General features: G+C 39.1%; 1 protein-coding gene across 2 annotated transcripts; it reads right to left on the reverse strand.

Moving 5' to 3' along the window:
• Positions 1-4,258: 4,258 nt before the first annotated feature.
• Positions 4,259-15,682, reverse strand: LOC139380238 (shox homeobox). 2 transcript variants are annotated; one of them, XM_071122774.1, is made up of 6 exons: positions 15,294-15,682; positions 13,476-13,684; positions 9,770-9,827; positions 9,372-9,460; positions 6,342-6,554; positions 4,259-5,972 (listed from the first exon to the last, which is right to left on the reverse strand). In XM_071122774.1, the coding sequence occupies exons 1-6, from the start codon at positions 15,541-15,543 to the stop codon at positions 5,883-5,885; spliced, it is 909 nt and encodes a 302-aa protein (XP_070978875.1). In that variant the 5' UTR covers positions 15,544-15,682; the 3' UTR covers positions 4,259-5,882. The 2 variants fall into 2 exon arrangements, with proteins under 2 accessions (XP_070978875.1, XP_070978874.1); XM_071122773.1 differs by having other exon boundaries at positions 9,372-9,481; positions 15,294-15,661.
• Positions 15,683-24,192: the final 8,510 nt, after the last annotated feature.

Consider the following 24,192-nt stretch of genomic DNA (forward strand, 5'->3'; position numbering starts at 1 on the left):
GGAGGGCCAAGCACAGGAAGCAGCTCTTTCAGTAGTTTAGTTGGAATAGAGTCCAGTATGCAGCTTGAAGGTTTAGAGGCCATGATTATTTTCATCATTGTGTTAAGAGATATAGTACTAAAACACTTGAGTGTCTCTCTTGATCCTAGGTCCTGGCAGAGTTGTGCAGACTCAGGACAACTGAGCTTTGAAGGAATACGCATATTTAAAGAATAGTCCGTAATTTGCTTTCTAATAATCATGATCTTTTCCTCTAAGAAGTTCATGAATTTATCACTGCTGAAGTGAAAGCCATCCTCTCTTGGGGAATGCTGCTTTTTAGTTAGCTTTGCAACAATATCAAAAAGGAATTTTGGATTGTTCTTATTTTCCTCAATTAAGTTGGAAAAATAGGATGATCGAGCAGCAGTAAGGGCTCTTCGATACTGCACGGTACTGTCTTTCCAAGCTCTTCGGAAGACTTCCAGGATGGTGTGGCGCCATTTCCGTTCAAATTTTCTGGAAGCTTGCTTCAGAGTTCGGGTATTTTCTGTATACCAGGGAGCTAGTTTCTTATGAGAAATGTCATTTCTGAAACTGAGAAAATTATTTGATTTACTTTGATTCACTTTTGGCGTGACTCAAGATGTATAGACTAAGGAAGATAAAATGTAAGGAACGTTTTTATTTTTTACTTGATTGAAAGTGAATAAACACCTTGAAAACCAAATGTTTTTTTTAATTACAAATATAAAAACGTATCTATGTATCCAGTAGCATACAGTGATATAGTGGGGGGAAAATATATGGGTAAATGCTGATCGCAGTTTGCAATGAGTAAAGTAACTCTCCATATACTTTCACTGCATTTTCAGCAACATTTGGGTCAAAATGGTACGTAAACAGAGAGTTTACCCTCCACTACACCATTGGTAGCATAGCAGCAAATATGTTTGGCTGTCTTTCATGTCGAGCTTATCTAGACTAAGTTGTCTCAATTTATGCCACTGCAACTACAGTGGCAACCCACAGACAGCATGAGCACACATTCCGTCTCACCATAGTTGTGTGGTCAGTGCTATCCGGCATTGTTGGGACGTCCCTACCCTAAACCCTAAACCCTAAAACCTAATCTTAACACCTACCCTTACTCTAACCCTAAACTTAACCATAACCATAACCATAACCCTTACCTAATCCAAACCTTATCCCTTACCATAACCATTTTACATTTCAAACATCAATGGGGTAGGGATGTCCCAAGGATCCCGGATAGCATAGACCAAAGTTGTGTGTGACATTCACAAGAGGATTATGAGAATGAAATGTGAGCAAAACAATTTTCATGTGACCCCTGAGCACTTGACCTCTCACAAGGTAGCTAGCGTATAGTGTAGCTCTGTAGCTAAAAGCTCCAGCTCAGGGTTTCCTCTCTTGTAGGAGCTGAACTCTGGCACAGTGAGAAAGCTTGTGAACATTTTCTGGAAGGGGAATATTAGCTATAAACTGTTTCAGGCAGGGTTCGAATTACGTGGGTGCAGGGCACTTCAATCACAAATCAGGGCCTCCAAATGAGTGTTAAGACATTATTGTGGGCGGCCCCTGATTGTTCTGAATATTATTGTTGGTTCATCCCAATGGTTTCAGAGCACCCAATCAAAACTCTTAAGGATCCAACCCTTTTTTTCAATTTTCGCCTAAAATGACATACCCAAATCTAACTTGTAGCTTGTAGCTCAGGACCAAAAGCAAGGATATGCATATTCTTGATACCATTTGAAAGGAAACACTTTGATGTTTGTGCAAATGTGAAATGAATGTAGGAGAAAATAACACATTAGATCTGGTAAAAGATAATACAAAGAAAAAAAACATGCGTTTTTTGTATTTCTTTTGTACCATCATCTTAGAAATGCAAGAGAAAGGCCATAATGTATTATTCCAGCCAAAGCGCAATTTACATTTTGGCCGCTAGTGGGCAGCAGTGTAAGTTTTAGACTGATCCACGGAACCATTGCATTTCTGTTCAAAATTCAAGACTGCCCAAATATGCCTAATTGGTTTGTTAATAACTTTTCAAGTTCATAACTGTGCACTCTCCTCAAACAGTAGGATGGTATTATTTCATTGTAATAGCTACTGTAAATTATACAGTGCAGTTAGATTAACAACAATTTAAGCTTTCTGCCAATATCAGATATGTCTATGTCCTGGGAAATTTTCTTGTTACTTACAACCTCATGCTAATTGCATTAGCCTCCGTTAGCTCAACCGTCCCATGTGGAACCCATCGATCTTGTAGAGGTTTTAAACAACTTCTACTATAGAAGCAGGCACAATTATGCTTTTGTTCTTTTAGATATGATTCCCATAATATACTTGAAGTAGGTCACAATAATTTAAGAAATGGGTCATTGATATTCATTACGTAAAGATGAATATGTTTCTATTTGAATAAAATCTCAAAAACCTTCATGCTAACGGTACATTGCAAGGGAAGGGAAGACATCAGTGGTCCATCCATTTGTAATACCCTCTAAAATTGCTTAAATGTAGCACATTGCACAACCTAGACATTAGATCCCCCCCACACACACAAGCACATACACACACCCTACCCATTTATTATTATTTTATTTGTGACTTGTGGCCAACATAAACAGCTTTATGTGCCTGCACATGTTGACAAAGCAGCCATGGCTCATTGCTGGTTGATGGATGGCTGTGTGTGCCTAGCTAATTATTAGTACACATAAAAGGATGCTGTTATTTCCAAACCTGGCCCAGCAGGCCCCAACCAGAGAGGTCAGTGGGTAAATCTGGGCCGATCAGTCTGCGACTATATCACTCAATCTTGATATATGAGCACAGAGGTACAAATTAAATGTGCAGCGACCTTCTATGGGGTACTGGGCACAACAGGACGCCATTTGGGCTAATTCCTGCATGGGGTTCAGACAATAAAGCACTATACTGCATGATGTAATTACTTTGTGTACACACATCTGGATTTGGGCTTCCCAGAGGAAGTTAATGCACTTGAAAAAAGAGGCCGACCATTATGAACGTGCAAAATGTAGTATGTGCCGGTGAAACAAGTGGAAGTTGGGGAAATGGTGGGGAGCTAAGGGCTATAATCTTTCTAGATGCAGATGTATGAATACATATGGACATGACTATTGACCTTCTCATGAGATCTGTTCAAAGTTCATCATTGCCATTGAGACGAGCAGGAAGATTGCTTTTTGAAAATGAAACCGCTTGCTCAAAGCAGAAGGTTTACATGTCCCTCAGATATTCTCCCAATCTCATTGCTCTCAATTATTTTCCTATTCTCCTTCTACAGGCCTCCCTCTTACTCCAATTACAGCCATCTTGCTTTTATCTGACAAAGTTACAGTTTCACGTTCCATCTCAGTACTCTCTCTATCAGTTGAACAGAGGGCTTTATACATGTTCGTTTCCATATTCGGGGCGATGGTGCCGGCATGCATCTGGATTTCATAGCAGCTCAATTGTCTCCGCTAGTGTGGGCTAAGATTGGTATCTGATGAGCTCTGAAGGCTGACATGGAAACTGCGTAAATGTCAGGGGCGGAATGGTATTGATATTTATCGGAAGGTTCGACCTGAGATAACCGCTGAGCATCGGCTCCAACCTGTCACGATGTGCGTACAGCATTAATCTACATCAGCTCATAAAGTACCTGTCTAATGCTTGAAGTCAGAGGATCTGGTACATAATTCACTATTAATGTGTACTACGGTATTCACTTCCGGAATGTTTTGATGACGATAATAATGTCTCTGTTTGATATGTTGTTTAGCCTCTTGTATGATAAGTCACTCAATATATGAGAATCTAATAAAGGACTAAAAAGTAGAATGATAAATGTTACCATTCTATGGCCCAAAATCCCTCACAGAATAATACGTAAATATTGTTTTGATTAGTCTTGAAAGGAGTTTTTAAAGTATCTTAAAACTTCAGTACAAATATTTATAACTTTATTGATAGTTTACTTGTACATTCATATTTTGTGAATCAAAAGGAAAAAAAATACAAACTGTATAGTGAATCATGTTTAGGCATGCTTGCATATGAAATGATAATACTTGTGGTAGGCATAACAAATTCAATGGAGCTTAATCCAATTCAACCATCCCTGAAATGTTTGTAAACGCTGACACGCTACATTTTAGGCAAACAATGCACAACAGCCACGCATCTCCCGTTTTGCAAATGTAACATTTAAAAAAACATATAAAAATAAATGTCAAAATGGACACTTGTATTTCAACTATTTTTTAATTGTATAAACTTTCAGACAAAAAATAATAAATAAAAGCACCCATGTGTTTAATTTCAATTGGAGACATTGCTAAATAACTGTAAATGGTGGTTTGAGAACAGAGAATGTGTTGGTGAAACATTGTTTGAGGCAGACCTTACTAGGATCTGCTTCTCAATGACACAAAACATTATCCTCTGAATTTGCAAATGTTTCAAATATAATACTTGCTAGTCGGCATTATTTATTTGGGTTGTTAAACCATGAAATTGCAACATGAACATGCAAATAAATGCAAGTTTAACATGTACAGGCCTAAACTGTCTCTACAACACTGCCATGGTTTTATTTTTCCTATAACATCAATTGTAACATTTGTTAGAATCTTTGGTGGAATTTGACACAATGCTTTGTCTCATGTTAATGCAAAAGATTATGATAAATTATTTCAGATCCTAGTTTCAGTTATTAATTTCAGCATCAAACCCAGGTGCTCATGTCTACCTCAACAAGTTATTATAGTTTCCTGATGTGTACAAAACTATGTTTGAAAACCATTGCATTTCTGGGGTTAGGGCACATGATTGAGGATGAGTTCGCAAACATAACATAATATACAATGCTTTAGAAAAAACGGGTCTGTTTGGCAAAGAAATTCAACACACGGATTTATCAGTGCCTGAAACAAATCACTGCAAATCATTTGTTTATCTCTAACAATTAACTGCTTTTTTTTCTCTCTTTTTTTTCTTCATATTTACAGTATTGCACTTAAACTGCGCACAATTGCATTTCAGTTTAACTGATGCTTCCTTCATATTTTCAAAATTACAAAAAATTGCAGTTATACCCTTTATCCTTCTAAACGTTTTGTGAACGTCTCTTTTTGATGACATGATAAAACCCAAATCGGTTCCTTTCCCCACCCTCATTTAGTAAAGTAGTATCTGCTTGTAGTGCTGTTTGTAAACTCCCACATACAAGACCTGAAGTGCAAAGAATATCTTCACTTCTATTCCCAAGAAACATCACGATAAACAGAAAGAAAGAAAGCTAGAGAGAGAGAGAACAATGTGAGGAGAACAGCAAAAAAACGTATTTTGGACTCATTCCCAGCAAAACACATTTACACTTTCCATCCTCCAAAAGCAGAAAGTAAGGGATTAGATTAGCCTATTCCTGTCAGTCCACAGTTTCAAGGAAATCAAACCCCAATGATCTTTGACTTTGTGGATGAGAGTATATATAGTGGGAATTTTGAATGGCAGTGATACAACAGAGTTGGGGTGTTAGGTCGGATACAACATGGCCAGCCTCCGTGATAAGTCTGCAGTCCTCCAATAGAACTCATGCACTGGGCAGCGGCAGGAAACAACACAGTGGTTACACAGAGAACATGGCCATTTCTTTTCTCTTTTTTTCTTAATTTTTGTCTTTTTTTGTGTGTAATGTTTAGTCCGATGCCTCGTGGTGTCAGTGTCTTTTCCCAAACACACAATAGTCTGTAAAGTCAACGTGACGGCATCGGCATCAGTGAGGCTCTAGTATTTGGCCCTGCTTGCCTGCTTTGCCAGTTTGCTTTGTTCTAAAGTCTCCCGGCCCGGCCCTCGGCTCAGACAGACATCCACATGTGTTTGTACGGTCCTGGACTTGTGATGTGTGCCTGGAGTGGACTGAGCCACTGGCCCCGCAGAAGTCCTGCCTGTTGGGCGAAAAGTAAAAGGTGATTTCATTGGTATTTAATTACCGTTCTCTCTACAAATGGGTGTTTTGGCAGCTGGTTTTGTGACAATTTTCTTGCTCCCCTCCTTCTTTCTCCTCTTCTTCCTCCACTCATTCTCTCCCCATCTCCCTCTCCCTCTGTGTCTCTCTTTTTCTCTCTCTCTGTCTCTCTTTCATTCTCCCTCTCAGTGTTTGTTTTTTTTTAATGTTGTTTTGTTTAAGCTGTAAGTGTCAGACCCGATCACAGGGCTCAGTCTTGTATGAGTAGCAGGTGATTATGAGGGCGTGGGGCGAGCGGAGGGGAAGCCCGATGGGGTCAGAGACCCAGCGCCTCGGCATGTTTTCTTGCCTTGAGTCGGAGGTCAGCGATGCTAGAGTTCTTGCTGTTGCTCTTGGCAGCCGCCGCCACGGCCGCCGCTGCAGAGGCTGAGTCCGCGAGAGAGGCGATTGGTAGTCCAAAGGGCGGGGGCGGGAACATCAGGTAGGGTGCATGCGCCGCCAGGTGAGGGTGCAGGTGATGGTGGGAGTGAGCCACGCCCTCCAACTGGAGCTGGGCCTGGACCTGCCGGACAACCAAAAACAATCCCTGGGTTAGTGAGACCCTCCCAGCCCCTCAGGCTCTGTGTGTGTGTGTGTGTGTGTGTGTGTGTGTGTGTGTGTGTGTGTGTGTGTGTGTGTGTGTGTGTGTGCGTGTGCGTGTGCGTGTGTGTGCGTGTGTGTGAGAGAAGAGCCAAGGGTTTAGGTTTCACAGTTTGACACTATTTAATTCCCCTTCAAGTTCTACCCCCTCAAAGCTGTTGCTTACTGTGTGTTTTCTCAGAAAAATGTTAGGAACTGCACTCTGAGCCTTTCCCCTTTTTTCATGTCAGCTATTCTTAAAGTTAATGAATCATACATAACTTCACAGACACCACGTCCAGTTTAACAGCCTAGAAATCAAAGTCTTTCTAAGACCCTGAACAGATTTGTTTCATTCACAGTGAGATCTCCTTCATACCCTTGGAAATATGCAACGTCTTGTTATCCTGATTACGGATTCAATTGCATAAATAAATATAAATTCACACAAAAAAATATTAACGTATTTAGAGTTATAAATATTTATCCAGACATATTCCTGAGCAAAGGGAAAGTGAAAGTCATAAGGACCATAGAGTATCAGTTTGCACATTCTTGGCAATTATTTTATGAGGAGTAGGTGAAAATGAGAAATCCCTGTACTTCAGAAGGAGAGCTACGTTGCCTCTTGCCATTTCTCAAGCGTTTCAAATGCCACAGGAAGCATAGGAGAGAAGTGAAGAGCCTCGTGCTTTCTCATCCAACCCAAATAAAACTTCATTTAAGCAACGCATGGTAAACGTTTTGAGAGAGAGTTAAATGTTTCAACCAATTTAAAATGTGACGCTATTTCGACATAGCCAATAACATGGAAAATGACCGAAATTAAAGTTGTTTAACTGCGAGAGAGAATTAAAATAAACCGCAAAATGTGCTTTCTTGGACGTTATTTCATTACGTATTGCTGACCAGTATTTGTACTTGCACTCAATTGCATTGACACGAGCCACAGACACAAGCCAATGCATAAATGACCAGTAGGCCTTCCTCCATATTTTCTTTCCCACCAACTGTCACTCTTACCAAACACTCAAAAAAATAGGCCTGATTCCAGATAGATGGATACTGACTTTCATAATAACAGCTAACACTCAAACAAAGAGCCTTGTTCCAAATGTATGAATGCAGCCTGTCAGTGAAACACAGAAGGGAACCCCTCTTTGAGAGGGAATCTCTCAGCGTGTTGTTGTTAAGTTTGCTGGGAGGATCAGTGAAATGGAACAGGGCTGAGCTGCTACAGGCGCTACCCAGTCCCCAGCACAACAGCTGGTCAATATATGTGTGTGTGTGTGTTTCTGTGTGTGTGCAAGTCTGAATGCATGTGCATTTGTGTGAACATGTGTACATGCGTATATATGCAGGGGTACATGTGTACGTGCGTATACATGCAGGGGTACATGTGTACGTGCGTATACATGCAGGGGTACATGTGTGCTTGTATAAGTGTGTTACAGCCTGCCCTGTGCTTGTCTGTCTCAGGCCTGTAGAGGTAGGGCTCTTCTCTCAGTATGCAGGCCTCATGCCTTCCTTCCTGCCAATGCAGCTCACCACCAATATCCATCAGAGCCTTCTCCAGTCGGTGCTTTCATCATCTCTTTTATGTGCTTGCGTTGCGCAAGTGTTGGCTTAATTAGGCCCAAGCTTTTCACAGGGGTGAACAGACAACTCAACGGCCAGGCCGCAAAAACAGACCTCACCAGATCAAATGTCTCTCTAACAAACACAAACACACATCCCAAAGGTGAAAGGTGTTCTGAGGTTGAGTTGACTCTCACACACCACTCTCCAGCTCCATAGAGTTCTCATTCACAACAGCCTTTGTAAACTACAACCTCGGACGATAGGGGTCTATTTTTAGTATAATAAGGGCATATGCACCTCTCTCCAATATCTCTCACAGATTCGGAGATGATTGTGAAGTGTGGTTGGGGACTACAATAAAAGTAGGGTGCATTTTTATGACTGCATCAAATCTTTCAACCATGCTAACACATTTAGAAACTACGGCTGTTTGTCAGTTAACCTCCTTAAGAGTCTGTTGACGCACCCATGCGTCAATCTAAGTAACATAATAAAATAATTAGTCATCAAAATCCGTCACTTTAAGATAGAGATATCTGTTTTTTTGCATGGGCTGCGTCTCAATCCACCACATGCGCCTATGTCGCCCTTCCGCATCTGCGGTGATAGGTGGCTGAGCTACAGCGGTGTTTGTCAGACCATGACACATCCTAAAAATGTCTGTAGCAGAAAGGTGAAACGCTCACGAACACGATGGTGTTCTCCGTTTTGCCCTACGACCCCCACATGGGACTCGTCAGAAGGTCACCAGTACCAGATTAAAAAACTGAATGGAAGTATGGAGGTAGTTTTGTGCCAACAAAACAGGGGGTTATATCTCCACTTCCAAACCTTATTCTTTACGATTTTTTTTTACTGTCTTTTGTTGCCATTTATGAATGTGTTATTCAATGTGTTTCTATGGGCTATAGTAGTAAAGGCCAAATTCTCTATTTTATCAAAACAAAAATATAGATTTGTTTTTATATACCTAAAGGGGTCCTAAAATTCCAAACGACCTTCTTAAAACAATTCCACATGTTAGTTTAATAGAATCTCCCCCAATGGCTCAGACTTTCAGAGGTTAATTGATGTTGAATATTAACTTTTACGTGTGCCCAATCACTCACTTGCATGCCTGCATTTCATCAGTAAATATTTCACATAGGATTCAGGTCATGAAAAAGAGAAAACAACATACCTGTTGAAAAGGCATCCGTAGCGCTCCCATGTTGACATATGGAGCTACTCTGCAGGCATCCAGATGACTGGCAATTCCCAGAGTGACACCTGGAAAGTATGAAGAGGTGTCTGTCAGACAGTGAGACAGTTATAAGTTTGAGTGTAAGGCTGATATGGTTGGTCAAAGGTTACAAGATGACATTTTACAAGTGATTAATCAAACATATTACAGTACATGCACATGAAGGTTGATTAACTTGACAAGCTAGAGCATAGGCCTACATAATTATTGCAAGAAATGTGTGATGTAACATACTAGCAAACAATTTAGTAAACAACTGCAAGTGTAAAATGGCAAGTGTAATAATCATTGCAACATAATTCATAAAAAATACAAGTAGATGGATAATAAATTACCTTTATGCATCTGGTTTTCTTGTTTTCGACATTTCGCTCTTCTGTTTTGAAACCAAACCTGGAAACCACAATTTTAAACAGTGAATGAGTGTATTGTAGAACATGCATGTTGGGGAAGCTACTCTGAAAATATATTTACCAAGCTACCAATTACTTCACACAGTAAGAAGTTAAGCTACACTAAGAAAATGATAGTTTCATTGACTAAAGTTACTTTGGAAAAGTAGTTCACCACATCCAAACTTCTTTGGGAAAGTCATCATATGTACATCTGAAATGTTTTAGAGTACAAATTGCAAGAACATAACAGATATGGGACATATGTTACCATAAAGTGTAACTTAGCCTATTAAACACAAACACAATGTTTTAAGTGAAAATTAAGCAGGTCTGATGCCGAAAAAGAAAGGAAATGATTGCCTACTTCACCCATATTTTATTGCATTTTTTCAACTACAAAAAGCAGTGTAGTTCTAGTAGCCTAGTTAGTTATACCGCGACATTAGAGCGTTGGACTCGTAACCGAAAGGATGCACGATCGAATCCCCGAGCTGACAAGGTGAAAATCTGTCGTTCTGCCCCTGAACAAGGCAGTTAACCCACTGTTCGTAGCCGTCATTAAAAATATAATAAGAATTTGTTCTTAACTGACCTGCCTAGTTAAATAAATGTCAAATAAACATGACAAAAACGTTAGCTACTGAAAACGCTACATTTATTTGAATTTAGTTCAACTACCACCAAGCTACTGTAAAATGCAGTTAATGTACTCCCCAACACTCCCCAACACCGAGAATGTCGATGATGACATTAATGCTCATAAAAGTAGCCTATAAACCTATACTGTTTTAATTATGAATTACAACTGAAATAATTGCTTACACAATTATAGATAATATAAGATCGAATATATTATCTATAATAGTCTAAAATAATATACAGCATATCGTCACAAAATGTATAGCTTAACAATATTTATTGATAGGCCTACTCCAATTTACGTAGGCCTATGTGCTTAAAAAACGGGGCCAAAAAGGTCACTTGACTCCGTCTAATCTACTAGGCCCTTTTGCTCTCCAGGTTACAGAAGCAGCATAGCCTATTATTAATTATCATCAACCTAATTTCCCTCCACGAATCCATTATCTCCTCTCCCCTCCGACCCCAGTAATGATTATAATTTACAGTAGACGAATTAGCGACGAGAGAACCACAAAGGGCACCTTAATTACTCAAGGTGCTGCAACCATTTTAACGAGTGTGGATTGGACTGGAATAATACGTTTTGTCGATAAAGTATGCATTATTGACATAGCATGTCCACAGATTATTTACCCCAAACTCTCCCTCCATCACATAGCATATTGGAAACAAATGTTCGTTTAATGTAGTTTTTAGAAGATAATTATTTATGATTAGGCTATTATTGGTCTATTATTACCCTGTTTCCTATTATTATTGTTATTATTATTAAGCCTATATGGCTATATCATTATTCGTATGGCCTACTGCTCATTTTATTATTTAATTGTTTTAGGTTATATCACGAGGTGTATTTAATTATTTTACTTTTTAATCACTGATGTTGTTGTCTCTTAAAGGTCTGTACTGACACAAAATAAAAACATATCCACATACATATACATATACATATAATGTAATATATATATATATATATTAAGGCTATATATATTGCGTGCCAGAATGCTAAGTAAAGTGAACTACACTGGTTGCGACAGTTATTTCTTCATTAAGGACCACTCAATGATGCGCTATACAAACGCCCTAATCTCGTTTCCTTTAGATTTTTATTAGAGACAGTGAATAATGACATTTAATTTAGCTCTGTACCAGAAACCCAGATATATTAGTCGTAATAGAATTACTGCACGCTCCTCACCAAGCTCTCATAACTTTCAATTAGATTCCTCAGCTGCGCGCGACGTGGGGCTTCTGTTCCGACGCCTAAGTGCAGGTTAATACCCTTCTATCTACCACATGCCTTACAATTTACTTATGATAGATTTGGGGGTTTCAAATCGAAAAACGGTCGGCTGCGACATGGATTTTAATGGTGTGTGATTTTAACCCTCACGGCCCATTTCAGTCTATACGCGTTATTGTTGTAAATATTGAGTAAATAGTTCTCCCATTGCGATTTAACAGGTAAATGCTTTCCTCCTGTCTTAACACAATTTTATTTTATCCATGTTTAAAATGACTTTTTTTTGTGTCGCGCTTGCAAGCTGTCACACGGTGCAGACTTCTAATATTAGGCTACTTAGTACTCCGATTAGATCTCGGAACACGAGGTGTGCCACCGACTGAGTTCCAGCAAAATTGAATTATTTCTAATCCATTTTTATGGGAACAATATATCAAGCCAATGGCAGATATTACAAAGACAACGCGGGGGGAAATGAGGTGACTGGCATACGACGGTGTCCCCTGAAGCACTCGTACAATCTCTTCATTAATTTTTATGATGTGGTAAGATCTTTCCGAAGCGCATAAGCTATTTTTCTTCTACAATAATCGGCCAGGAGAGAGGAGAAGGGTTCAAATGCATCCAATGTCATTTGAGCAACTATGATATGGCAAAGGTTATATGCGTCATTTTATTTGTTGAAAAGCAACAGTATTTTAGTCATGTAAAAATATATACCAATGTTATAATGATATACATTTATTTGATAATGGATAATGGATAGTGTTTAATTGCAAAAACAATAATTAAAAAATCAACAGTAACCAGTAGGCTTGCAGTATTATTATCATTAGCAGCAGCAGTAGAGGTAGTACTACTACTACTACTACTACTAGTAGTAGTAGTAGTGTTCTTGTTGCACTATTATTGCACTTGATACCTAAAGTTAATTTAAAAATATTGCCAAACAAATCTCACCGAGGTCGTGAGGTCAATCTGTGTAATATCGATCCAATAAATAAACTCGTGTGGCTTTCACCATGTCGACACAGTCATATCTGCACAGTTTGTTGCATCTAATATTTCATAATATGTTTGTCTCATTGCATCATAAAAACAGCTCACTCAACACGTTCTCTGGAGTGTGTAACATCTCCGTATAACTGAGCCTTGACAACAGGCAGGGCGGACCGAAATAATGGTAAGTCTACATAGCTCATGAAAATTAAACATAACCAGTGATGTTCTATCAAACGGGTGAATAAATTATATTCAAACGTAAGCCTCAACGCTATCTCATTTTGACGCTACTGTTTTAAATCATCCCTGAATAGTTTGTATTTGTTTTTACACGTGCACATAATAGAAGAGATAAATGCCAAAGCGTGCACCTAAACGTGATTTTTTTTAAGGCAAGTGTTGACTCTATAGCCTTCTGAGACGTGTTTCATTTGTGAGCATATATCATTACTGATCTAGGCCTTACATCCATTTTATCCATGTTATTCCGCACCACGAATTACAGTAATCTTCTTGCGTCACCCACTATGACCCCAGCCTCTGTCACTGGATGTCTCAATCTGGCAACCTCTCACACGTTCTTTTTAGAACAATCCTTGATGCTTTGAGCTTAAAAACTCAACCTATTTAGACCCACATGTTGTTTATAAAATGAAATAAAATGAAAACGTATGCATCTAAAGGACAGCCCTATCTAGTTTTGTCCAAACCCTTTAGGGTTATGCTTTTCACTTTTAGTTGATGGAGACCGGGAGTTACCTGCACTCTCGCCTCTGACAGTCCCAGCCTCTGGCTCAGCTCTTCCCGCATGAATGCGTCGGGGTAGTGCGTCTCGTCGAACAGGCGCTCCAGCTCATTGAGCTGTTCCAGAGTAAAGTTTGTCCTGCTCCGCCGCTGCTTCAGTTTGCTCTGTGCGTCCTCGTCCTCAGACTTTACGTCCTCCTTCTTCTCTTTACACTCATATATCCCTGCGTGAACACACGTTTTAAAATACAGTACACCTCTAGATTAAACACAAAAAACTCTCAAACACCTGCAACTACAACTTGGCTTTACAACACACACACACACACACACACACACACACACACACACACACACACACACACACACACACACACACACACACACGTATAGAGTGTAGCTTATATTCAGTTAGTGAAATACATAGTATGTGTTATGCTAGCCAGCCAGAGACGGTAAACAGAACATGATAAACAAGTTCGATCTCTATTGGTCAAAATACAGGCCTGCAAACTTACAAAACCAAAAATGCAGGTCAATGCACTGTGTGTTTACTATAATGACAGTTATTCACACACATACATATAGAAATATTCGACCATAAAATCCTGTCACAATTAGGCCTTATCATTTCCTTAGTGCTATTTGCCTACACTCTGCACATGGATCCTTCATTGGAAGGAATGACCTTCTGAAAACGCCCCAATTTCCACTGGACAATCTGAAACTGTGCACGGTGATACCAAACAATTGTAGTTTATTAATGTGACTTTTATTTTGGAACACTATACGTGTTTTATATTGTCAATTGTTTTATCAAATACAGTAAATTGTAAAACCTTTAGATATAAAAGAGTAAGCCTATATACAGGTTATTTATCGGGTTATTTCAATGGTTGGTATAATAAGCCTATCATACAGCAAAATAGCTCCACCGTAGTTGATCGTTATAAACTTAATAAATAGCTGAAATATTTCACAAGGTTAACGTGTTGCGTAAAAGACAGTTATTTTCAGATAGGCACATATAATATGTTTAAGATTCTCAAAATGTTATTACCGGGGCTAAAGTCTTGAAACGTCATTATTACTATCATCTAACAATTGTTTTCCGTCATCATTAGACGGAGCTATTGTGTGCTATTCAACAACGTAAACGTCCTAACACTGCTATTACAGTGCAGGAGCGTACATCCAACTTCGAGGTGCACGGGTTCATTTTGCGTATGAAGTTTTTACTTCCTGTTATGTCATGAAAATGCGAGCAAGAAACACTTCATATAGGCTAACACTGTCAAAATAATTTATGGTCCAAATAATGAAAGTTTAAAAAACAAAGAATAAGCTACGGTATGCTGACGGGCAGAATACAAGTACCACTCCTATTAATTGTACAGTGGAAACATAGAATTAAGCCTATCATTATGCATATCATCGCCATCAATACGATATTATGCAACGATATGATGTGTTAATAAATACAGTGATGAACAGGAGTGAGAGAAGATTGATTATGTAGCCTAGGATTCATTAGTTTGGACCACTGCTTTTCACTGCAAAACACATGACAGTGGGCCTACTATAGAGAACAGTATTTCCAAGTATCTGCACATTATAACGACGTGAGCTTGATATAAAAAAATAAATAAACAGTAACTGCAATAATTTAAATGTTTTTGTTATAGTTTTTGACGTTGTAAATGTTTTGGCCACCACATATTTTTGTACTTTTACAATCGGTGCACCGAAAGTAATCGTGAAAACCAAGGGCTTGGTTCGTGTAAAAATGCAATGCATCTAGGACACAACTCGAACGGGTGGATAGAAACGTACCTTCCGTGGCCCGTGAAACGTTAAACTCCTTCAGTTTTTCTTTCTCTAGCTCTACGTGCTCCTTGAATAGATGTACCGGACAGTGGTTGCTGCCTTCCGTTATGTCCTGTAGACTTGTCTCCGAGTTCCCCAGCTCCCTCGCCCGCGCCAAGCCACTCTCCAAAACTTCCCTGTACGTGATACTCTCCTTACTGCTCTCCTTGGTTTTCTGCTCGAAAGATTTCGAGACGAACGCCGTAAGTTCTTCCATGGCCGTTCAGTGGTCCTGAGCACGGAACCCCACTTTAAAATGACCGATTTAACGTTAGTTGTCAGCTCAAGACGCAGCGCTCGGTCGTAAAAAGAAGCGATATTGGGGGTGGAGAAGAGGTGAGATCACTCCTGCTGTTATGACTGTGTTTTTGAGAGCACACTATTTATACACCGCCACCTCAGCCCAGCCCCCACCTCTGCGTCTTGGGCAATTACGGGCTGCTCGACTTATCTGAATTCAACTTTCAGCAGCTTCTCCAGAAATCAATGCTTCGACGGAGGCAGTTAATTGAATTAGGGGTCATTAAAATGCCTACGGTACCTTATGGTGAAATGAGTGGGAAATCTGTAGGCTATTAATTCATTCGGCGATAATTTCATTAACGTGATTTCGAGATATGAATATGGAGTGGCTGGGTTTGCTCCTCCTGGTGTTGCTATTCGTTTGAGTTGACAACTAAGAATTTAAAGCACATAGGTGGTCTCACAACATAATCCGATATAAACAACTCGCCCTGCAATGAGAAAAAATTACATTTTAGTGTTGTTGTTTTTTTAAAAGTGGAAAACATTTGCAATAGGCTAGTGATGATTTAGCCTGTCAGATAATGTCTATAACGGTGGTGTATGATTCGAGTACAATTAGGCTACGCATGTCATTTCTCGAGAGGGAGAATTAGCTTAACCAAGTATGAAGCCTAATTATTTTAGTTTTTGCAGGTGTGAATCGTGTGACAATACTTGGAAAGAGGCCACAGTCCACACATTTTCTGAGATTGTAAATTACTTTGAAATATTGCAGAATAAATCGGATGGCAATTATTATAAATATAATTTCCTTAATAATAATCTAACGATAAGTGACCAATACCGGTTTATGACGTTTTTATCTCACAACTAGTGAGTAAATATTCACGATTAAATGCATCTATTATATGTTTTTTTGTTTGCATAAAAATAGAAAGTAGACTAACATTACACCATAAATGTACGCTATAATATAGGGGCATATACTGCTAATCCAATAGAACAAATCTCAGTGAATGTGACAAGTAGGCCTACAGATTTTGTTCATAATTCATATCATTCAAACACCTCTGGGAGTGCTCTAAATGTTAAACTGGACTTATCCTAAAATAAAATACATTGATAATCAATACAATTAGGCTGCAAGTGGTGGAAAATGTTCCTTGATTTATATCTAGGATTTTCATGGAAATACATGTAGGCTATAATAGCTGAACATTATCTAAAACGCATGCATCGGTCCAGCTCAGAAACACAAAAGGCCGAGAGAAGAGAGCTGTCTCTGGGGTATTCTACCCGGAGCGCCCCGGCAGTGTGAAAGCACTCGGTAAAGCTGTGCTCTCTAATGACGTGTTTTGATATCTTTCCATTTATCACAAAACCCGTCTCGCAGCGGCTGACGCGCGCGGGCTGAACGACTTTCCCTCGTGCGATGAACTGTGCCCTTTGTTGTTAATGGACGTACATTTAATGGACGTAAATCCTCCTCATGACACAAATCTGTGTTCAGAATCGAGGGCCTCGTTAATGTCTCCATATAGAATAATTTGACTTGTGCATGTGTGGTCAATAACTAAATAAATCCTACTTGGTCTCCGTAACCATAGCATTAACTTATTTTGGGATGAATACCCATCACAACCCATTATTCAAATCATGGCGATGTTGGTTGATATCTTCAATCATAGGCTACATCATAGGCCTATTTCAGTTTGTGTCCATGGTTCAACAGAGAGCAACAACTACTAGGTGATACAGGTGAGAGGGCACCATGGCTGTTTTAGAGGTTACCAAACCACACTAAATGTGCTCTATATAATTAATTTGATTAAAATGTTCTATAACTATATATTAATTGTAGACCTGTTTAATGGAAACAACATAATTTATTTAGATAGTGAAATATTAATATTTAGGATGAAAATATCATATTGGAAAGTAACGTAATGTTGTAAATGTAATGTAAAACAACAACAACTATTGTGACATAGCCTATTTGGAAATGTCAGTCTTTTCATCTGACATGCATTTCAAACTATGGTGTTCTCTTCATCAGCACAATCTTAATTGTGAAACTTCAAAGTGTTTCTTTTTTTTCTAAACGTTTGAAAATTAGTGAGTGCAGTCCAATTGACGTGGAGTATCCACATGTGGTGCCCAATCAACAACAAGCTCGAGGGTATCGGAATACACCAGTGCAAATCGAAGAGTGATGTTCTATATGCAGCAGAGCTCATGTTGCCATAGTTTAGCGGCGAAACATCCTTAAAGGGGCACGAATCATATTCCCCCTTCTCTATATATCTCAAACATTTTCAACACCCCTCCCACCCCGTCTGTCTCAGTAGTTCTTAATATGGTATTTTATTTCAGTAGCGTGGCAATGAGTATCCGAGAAAAGTCAGAAGAGTCATTCACCTAATACTGTAGCCAGCTGAATGGTTATGTGGCCTATTGTAACTGAGTAAAATTACTTTCCCGATAACAAGTGTTGCTTTGCCATATTTGGAGGCACACATTTATCTCCGTTTAGCCTACTGATTCTATTTACTATGCCTGCATTATATTGTCAACGAATACAAACACATATTATTATTATTGTTGTTGTTGATGTTATCATGAGCAAATTCCTATTACTAATCCGTTTTGTTGGGCACATTATTCTATTCAAAACAGAAGAGAAGGAGATACAACATAAATCAACCTGGCTGAAATAGAAAATATATAATTGTTGAAATTTTACGATATTCAAAATAGAATATATGGATAAATAAAATACAAAGAATCATCCATCTGTTTTCGTCAGTTCATAATTTTCGTGTAAATTGATGCCAAAAATCTAAATCTCGAAACCGGACATTTATCTATGTCCTGAGGAAGTCGGGAAATCAAAACCGGCCACTAGGGGCAACCGTGAGCACTATTACCATCAAATGGATGGGGAGGTGGATGGGTGTAATCCAATGACTCTGGATCAATTTTAAAGTTGATTAATCAATCCCAGTTGTGGACACTGATTTTTCTTAATCCTATGACTCTGGATCAGTAGGTTGTGTGTTCGATCCCAGTTGTGAACACTGGTTTTTTATTCATGGTTTTAATCCTATTCAAAACCCAGTCGTGTTCGATTAATCTGATGACTCTGGATCAGTAGGTTGTGTGTTTGATCCCAGTTGTGGACACTGGTTTTTTATTTATGGTTTTAATCCTATTCAAAACCCAGTCGTGTTCGATTAATCTGATGACTCTGGATCAGAAAGTTACATGTTTGACACAGTTTGTCTTATAGCTGTGTCAACTGCATTTCTGTATTTTAAAGTGTATATATCTTGAAAACTTGGGAGCTGACATTCAACATATTTTGGGACTATATCAACAATGGACTAATGAAACAAACACCAAAATATCGTTTTTGGGAGGAATTTTCTTTTAGCCCTCAGCTTCAAAATTTGGAGAAATGGAACATACAGAGCAGCAGGAGCAACAAAAACACTTCAACATTTGACGTTTGGAGCTACATTGAAATTTGATGTTTGGAGAATGTGGATGAAGACTGTGAGAGCTTGTTGAGATTTATGATTTGAGGTAGCCTAGTTATTATGTTTGCCACAAAATTCGTAAGATAGCCTATACCGCAGACGTTACCGCTACTCTTTTATTTTGAATTCCCACCACGTGTATGAATTTGAATTCTCTGCAGGGAGTATAAAAATAAATAGGTAAACACAGAAGTTGTCTTCTCCTTATACGTGTCAGTATTAACCCCTCTATTTAGTTGGCATTGGGAAAGGCAGGTTGGATAATCATGTCAGCATCTTTGACCAATCCGGGCTCCTCTACAGCAAAGCAGCCTAATAGGACCAAGTTCTACTGTCAAGTAATTTCTACCAATGGAGGGCTAAAAGTGAAGAATCTACATCTTTTTCATAATGGAGTCAGCCTTCAGGGTATTATTTAGCCCACAGTATACAATGTAGCCAATTGATGCAGTGGTTTTGTATTTTTTACTGATTATTAAGGTTTGGGTAGCCTTTGCCATCTGTGACAGTTTGTGGTCCTGTGAAAATACTGAAATCCCCTCACATTCTAACATTTTCAGAAAACAACAAATGCATGGGCTGGCAGTAGTTTGTAAACAAAGATACAACATAAACCTGTCTAAGACAGGTTTGATTGAGTCAGTCTCTTCGGCACTGCATTTTTAAATAGCGGCAGAGCGGCAGAACACTGTTACTTTAAGAAATAATTGGTTGGAACCATTGCAGATCTATACCTAACAAGTTGGCAGAGCTGGAAATGAGAGCCGTGGGTCCAGCTGCAATACAAAATACCATAAAAGTAATGATATCTGATTGCTCATCTAGTGCTAATCTTATGTCCTCTTTCCTTGCCTCTGATAGGCTTTGGCACATTATTAGCCAATCAGCAGGTTTGAACGACTCGAATACGATTCAGAGCTGCATGCATGGGACAGAGAAAGACTGAGAACTGTGGGAAGCAGGAATGTCTATGATGTCTATGATGTAAGTGTGTGCCTGTGTGAATGGACTGTAATACATTGTGTCTGGGGGAGTGCTTATGCTGTGTTCATAACCAAGTGGGAAGGTGGAAATTGCCAGTTGTGAAGTCATAAATAGGAGTTGAATGCATTCACATGCTCTGAAATCATTGAGAAACTCCAATTGGCTAGTAGGGCACCACAGTGGAGGTGTCATAATAGCCATAAAACCTAGCGGTCAAACAGGGAAATGGTTCCAACCTTTTTTCCACCAGTCATTTTTCCCATAGGGGATTTTAGAAACACTGAAAATAAGGTCTGTGTTTTGTGTAGGCTAACTCTGGTGTGATGTTTTGATAACCATGTAAATCTCTTTCGAACAAGGTGACTTTTATTCATATTTTCGGTTCTATTTACCCTCAGAATCTAAAATGCTAATTAGCATTAAATTAGAGATCTTGCAATACTACAAATCCCTCCAAGCTCCTGCACGTCATCTCTAGCTGACACCTTTGCAAACAGGTATTGTGTCAATTTAAAACTTGGCCAAGAAAGATCACAGAATTGTCATTTTAAAGAAATGTATTCATTATTACCTTTAGTTAACGTTAGATAGTTCATCCAGTAATTCTTGCCTTTGCCTTGATTCGGCAGTCTCCTCCAGATCATCATGGCATTTGTAATTCTTTATGATAGCCACATTAGCAGCTAACTAGCATTTCATTTGTTGGGGGTAAATACAGGCGAATATATTGATAAAAGTCACCTTGTCTGAGACATATTTATACAGTTATCCAAATGCTACGCCAGGGTAAGCGTTCACAAAACACAGCCATTATTTTAAGTGTTTCTAAAATCCCCAATGGGACAAATGAACGGTGGTAAAATTATTAGAACCGTTTCCCTATTTGACCGCAAGGTTTCATGGGTATTATGATTCATACTGTGGTACTCTATGGCAAACAAGCTGTCAACCACAAACTAAAAGTACAGCTACCATGCTCAAAAACAAATGATAAAAAAACAACAACATATAAATAGATTGCTTTTGTAAATCATGTTTTGTTAGTGCATTTAACTGCCAGAAATGAAGGTAATTTCCTTAGTAGGTGATGTCAGAGGTCAGCATGTGGGAGAAGTCAGAGCTCAGGGGTTCAAGAGGGGTTCAAATGAATTTATCCCTGTCGTATGTGGTAAATACCACCTTCCCACTTGGTTATGAATGCAGCATAAGACCTCTGCTTGGAAGCCTGACTAGGTGGTTGTCAGTCCCTCTTGCTCTAGCAGGGGCTGGGCAGTGGGAGGGTAAAGTGGAAAGAAAGGTAGACTCGGGGCCGGGCTGCCGGAGGTCTAACGGCCTAAACTCTGACAAATGCCGCAACAGCATTTGAACATGCTTGCTTTGCCAGACTAATCGTTAATGTGTGAAAGGATGAATTATTATTCAGATAGACTATGCTGTTTTGAGATGAAATTGACTTGCACTCGTAATGATTTACTACATAGTGTATGAGAAGATGACAAGAAATGAAATTAAGAAATGAAATGTATCTTCATAATGAAGTAACTACTTGGCAGAAAACCTAACAAACATTTGCAAACCAGCTTATGTTTAAGGTGAACAGATTTAGCTAAAGACACTTTTGACTCAGCTATACCAATATAAAGAAAAGTAAATGTGTCTGTTCTTGTTTCTCTGATTTATAATCCAGCCAAAATCATGTTGCATGGCAGATTGTGTTTCCTAAATGTTATACGTATAGCTCCAGTAAGCGCTTCACTTACAATTCCTCCAAAAATGGACAAAGTTCAATGATTTACCCCTAAATGTTTCGAGATGTGCCAGCTTCAAAGGAATGCCCACTAAACAGACACACCGTCTCATTTAGTATGGCATCGGTTGGTTTCAGCCTCTCCAGACTGCTAGGAGGAGTGCCAACACCAACTGTACTGTACTACAGCTATGGTGCGCTCTGCTCTCGTTTGCTCAGGTCTGCTCTGCTCTCGTTTGCTCAGGTCTGCTCTGCTCTCGTTTGCTCAGGTCTGCTCTGCTCTCGTTTGCTCAGGTCTGCTCTGCTCTCAGTATCCCAACTGGGTAGAGGAGCAGAAGGACAAGGTTTAACCTTTTGCACAATTTAGGGTCACACTTTAAGTTAACATAACATGTTGTGTAACATGTTAAATGTGATTCTAATTTATTGGTTTGATCACATTTCAGAATATTTATTCTAATTTCTGAATTGGTCTGATAAATGTTCATAAAACTACCTGATTTAACCTCTGGTAATGGATTGTTCTATTGTTTCAAATGTAATTTCAGATGATCTTTAATGACAGTAATTATTAATAGTGTTTGTTTATAAAATGCCAGTTGCCTGTCTTGAGTCATTTTTAAAAAATTAAACTTTTGGGTAGTTGCTGTTTTGTTTGGTGCATTCATTTAGGTCTCTTACCATTATTAGAGCTCCAGTCTGTTGAAAGTAGGCTACAGAGTACAGTATCCGACTATCCGTTACCATCTGGTTTGAGGACAAAATAATTTAACATGGCAAAAATACCAGATTCCTCTGAACATTCGTCTACAAAGCAGTAGGAGGCCGTGGGGGAATATCTTGGTCTCCTCTTTGGATTGTTATTTTTCCTCATGTATTTTCTGTCTGCAATCTACCCACAGGGCAAAGAGGCCTTAGATTTAAAGAAAGCATGAAATTGACATTATACCCTGAAATGCTGTGCATATTTTCAGGGGAAACACAGTAATGCATTGACCATTATTCTCTGCTCTCTGCTCTCTCTCTCTCTCTCTCTATCACAGATTCCCCTGGTACTGCTGCTCTTTCCATGCACCAGTTCCAGAGGTCTACATCACCGGCCTCTAGGCTTCACTGAACTGTCTCATTGCGCACACCTGATTCCAATTCTCCTGATTAGTAATTGTATTGATGTGCCCTCTGTTCACCATTGTCTTGTCGGTTATTGTTCCCATGTCCGTTGGCCTTGTGAGTACCTGTGCTTTGTTGTTTCGACGTTTGTGCTGCGTGTATTGTGTACTCGTTATTACGGGTCTCGTCCAGTGTATTGTTATTACGGGTCTCGTCCAGTGTATTGTTATTACGGGTCTCGTCCCGTGTATTGTTATTACGGGTCTCGTCCCGTGTATTTATTAGAGGTTTAACCTAGCTCTTTGGTTTGGGTTACATCCCTGTGTTTTTTTATACGTGTTTGTTTTGGGCTTCGTACCCGTGCCTTTTCATTGCATGTTGAATTTTTGGGTGGAGTATTAAAAAACCCTATTACATATTCCTGCGCCTGTCTCCAATCATTTATACAACGTGATTCTCTCTCTCTCTCTCTTGCGCTCTCTCTCTCTCTCACTGTCTATCCATTAATCTATTGTCCTTCCTTATCTAGCTTTGTCTTTATCTATCCATTTATTTATCTTGTCACATCACTCTCCATTCATCCCTATCCCTCCCTCCAATAGCGGGTTGTGATACGATACAAAACAAAATGGCACAGTATGAAACAATACCATATGTTTAAAACCTTATTGTCCATTTATTGATGTATTCACAGAAGTATGTTTGTGGGTCATTCAGGTTTCCCCCATTTATTTTGCTTTGATGTTTTGAAAGACCTGCACTAATTTCCTGTCTTTCACAAAATATGACGGGATGCAGGACCAACCCCTCTCCAGGGGCGTATTCATAAGTGCATACTGCAGTAAACGGTAGCAAAATGTTTCGCGAAGCAAAACTTTTCACAACAAAAAATATTGGAATTCAAGTAGGTCCGTCCCATTTTCTTCCGTTTGGTTCAGTTTGGTTCCTAGTGAATACACCCTTTATGATATTAGGGCTAGTACCCAAACAGGCCCCCAGGGAAATAAATCATAATAAAAGCACAAACACAAATCAATACTGTAAAGATAAGTCAAGTTATGTACATATGGCCTTTTATGGCTCCATTCATAGCAAGTTCACGCTTTGTTGTAGTCCCAAAGGGAAATATGAAAGGGTTGGTGTGGCAGGATATTGTGCTGTGTGGGCATCGAACCCTGTAAAAAGAGCAATAATATCAATGAAATATGTTTGAGAAATGAACTGAATGGGATTTACTGGA

This window comes from Oncorhynchus clarkii, chromosome 22 (genome assembly GCF_045791955.1).
Source record: "Oncorhynchus clarkii lewisi isolate Uvic-CL-2024 chromosome 22, UVic_Ocla_1.0, whole genome shotgun sequence".
Lineage (NCBI taxonomy): Eukaryota > Metazoa > Chordata > Actinopteri > Salmoniformes > Salmonidae > Oncorhynchus > Oncorhynchus clarkii.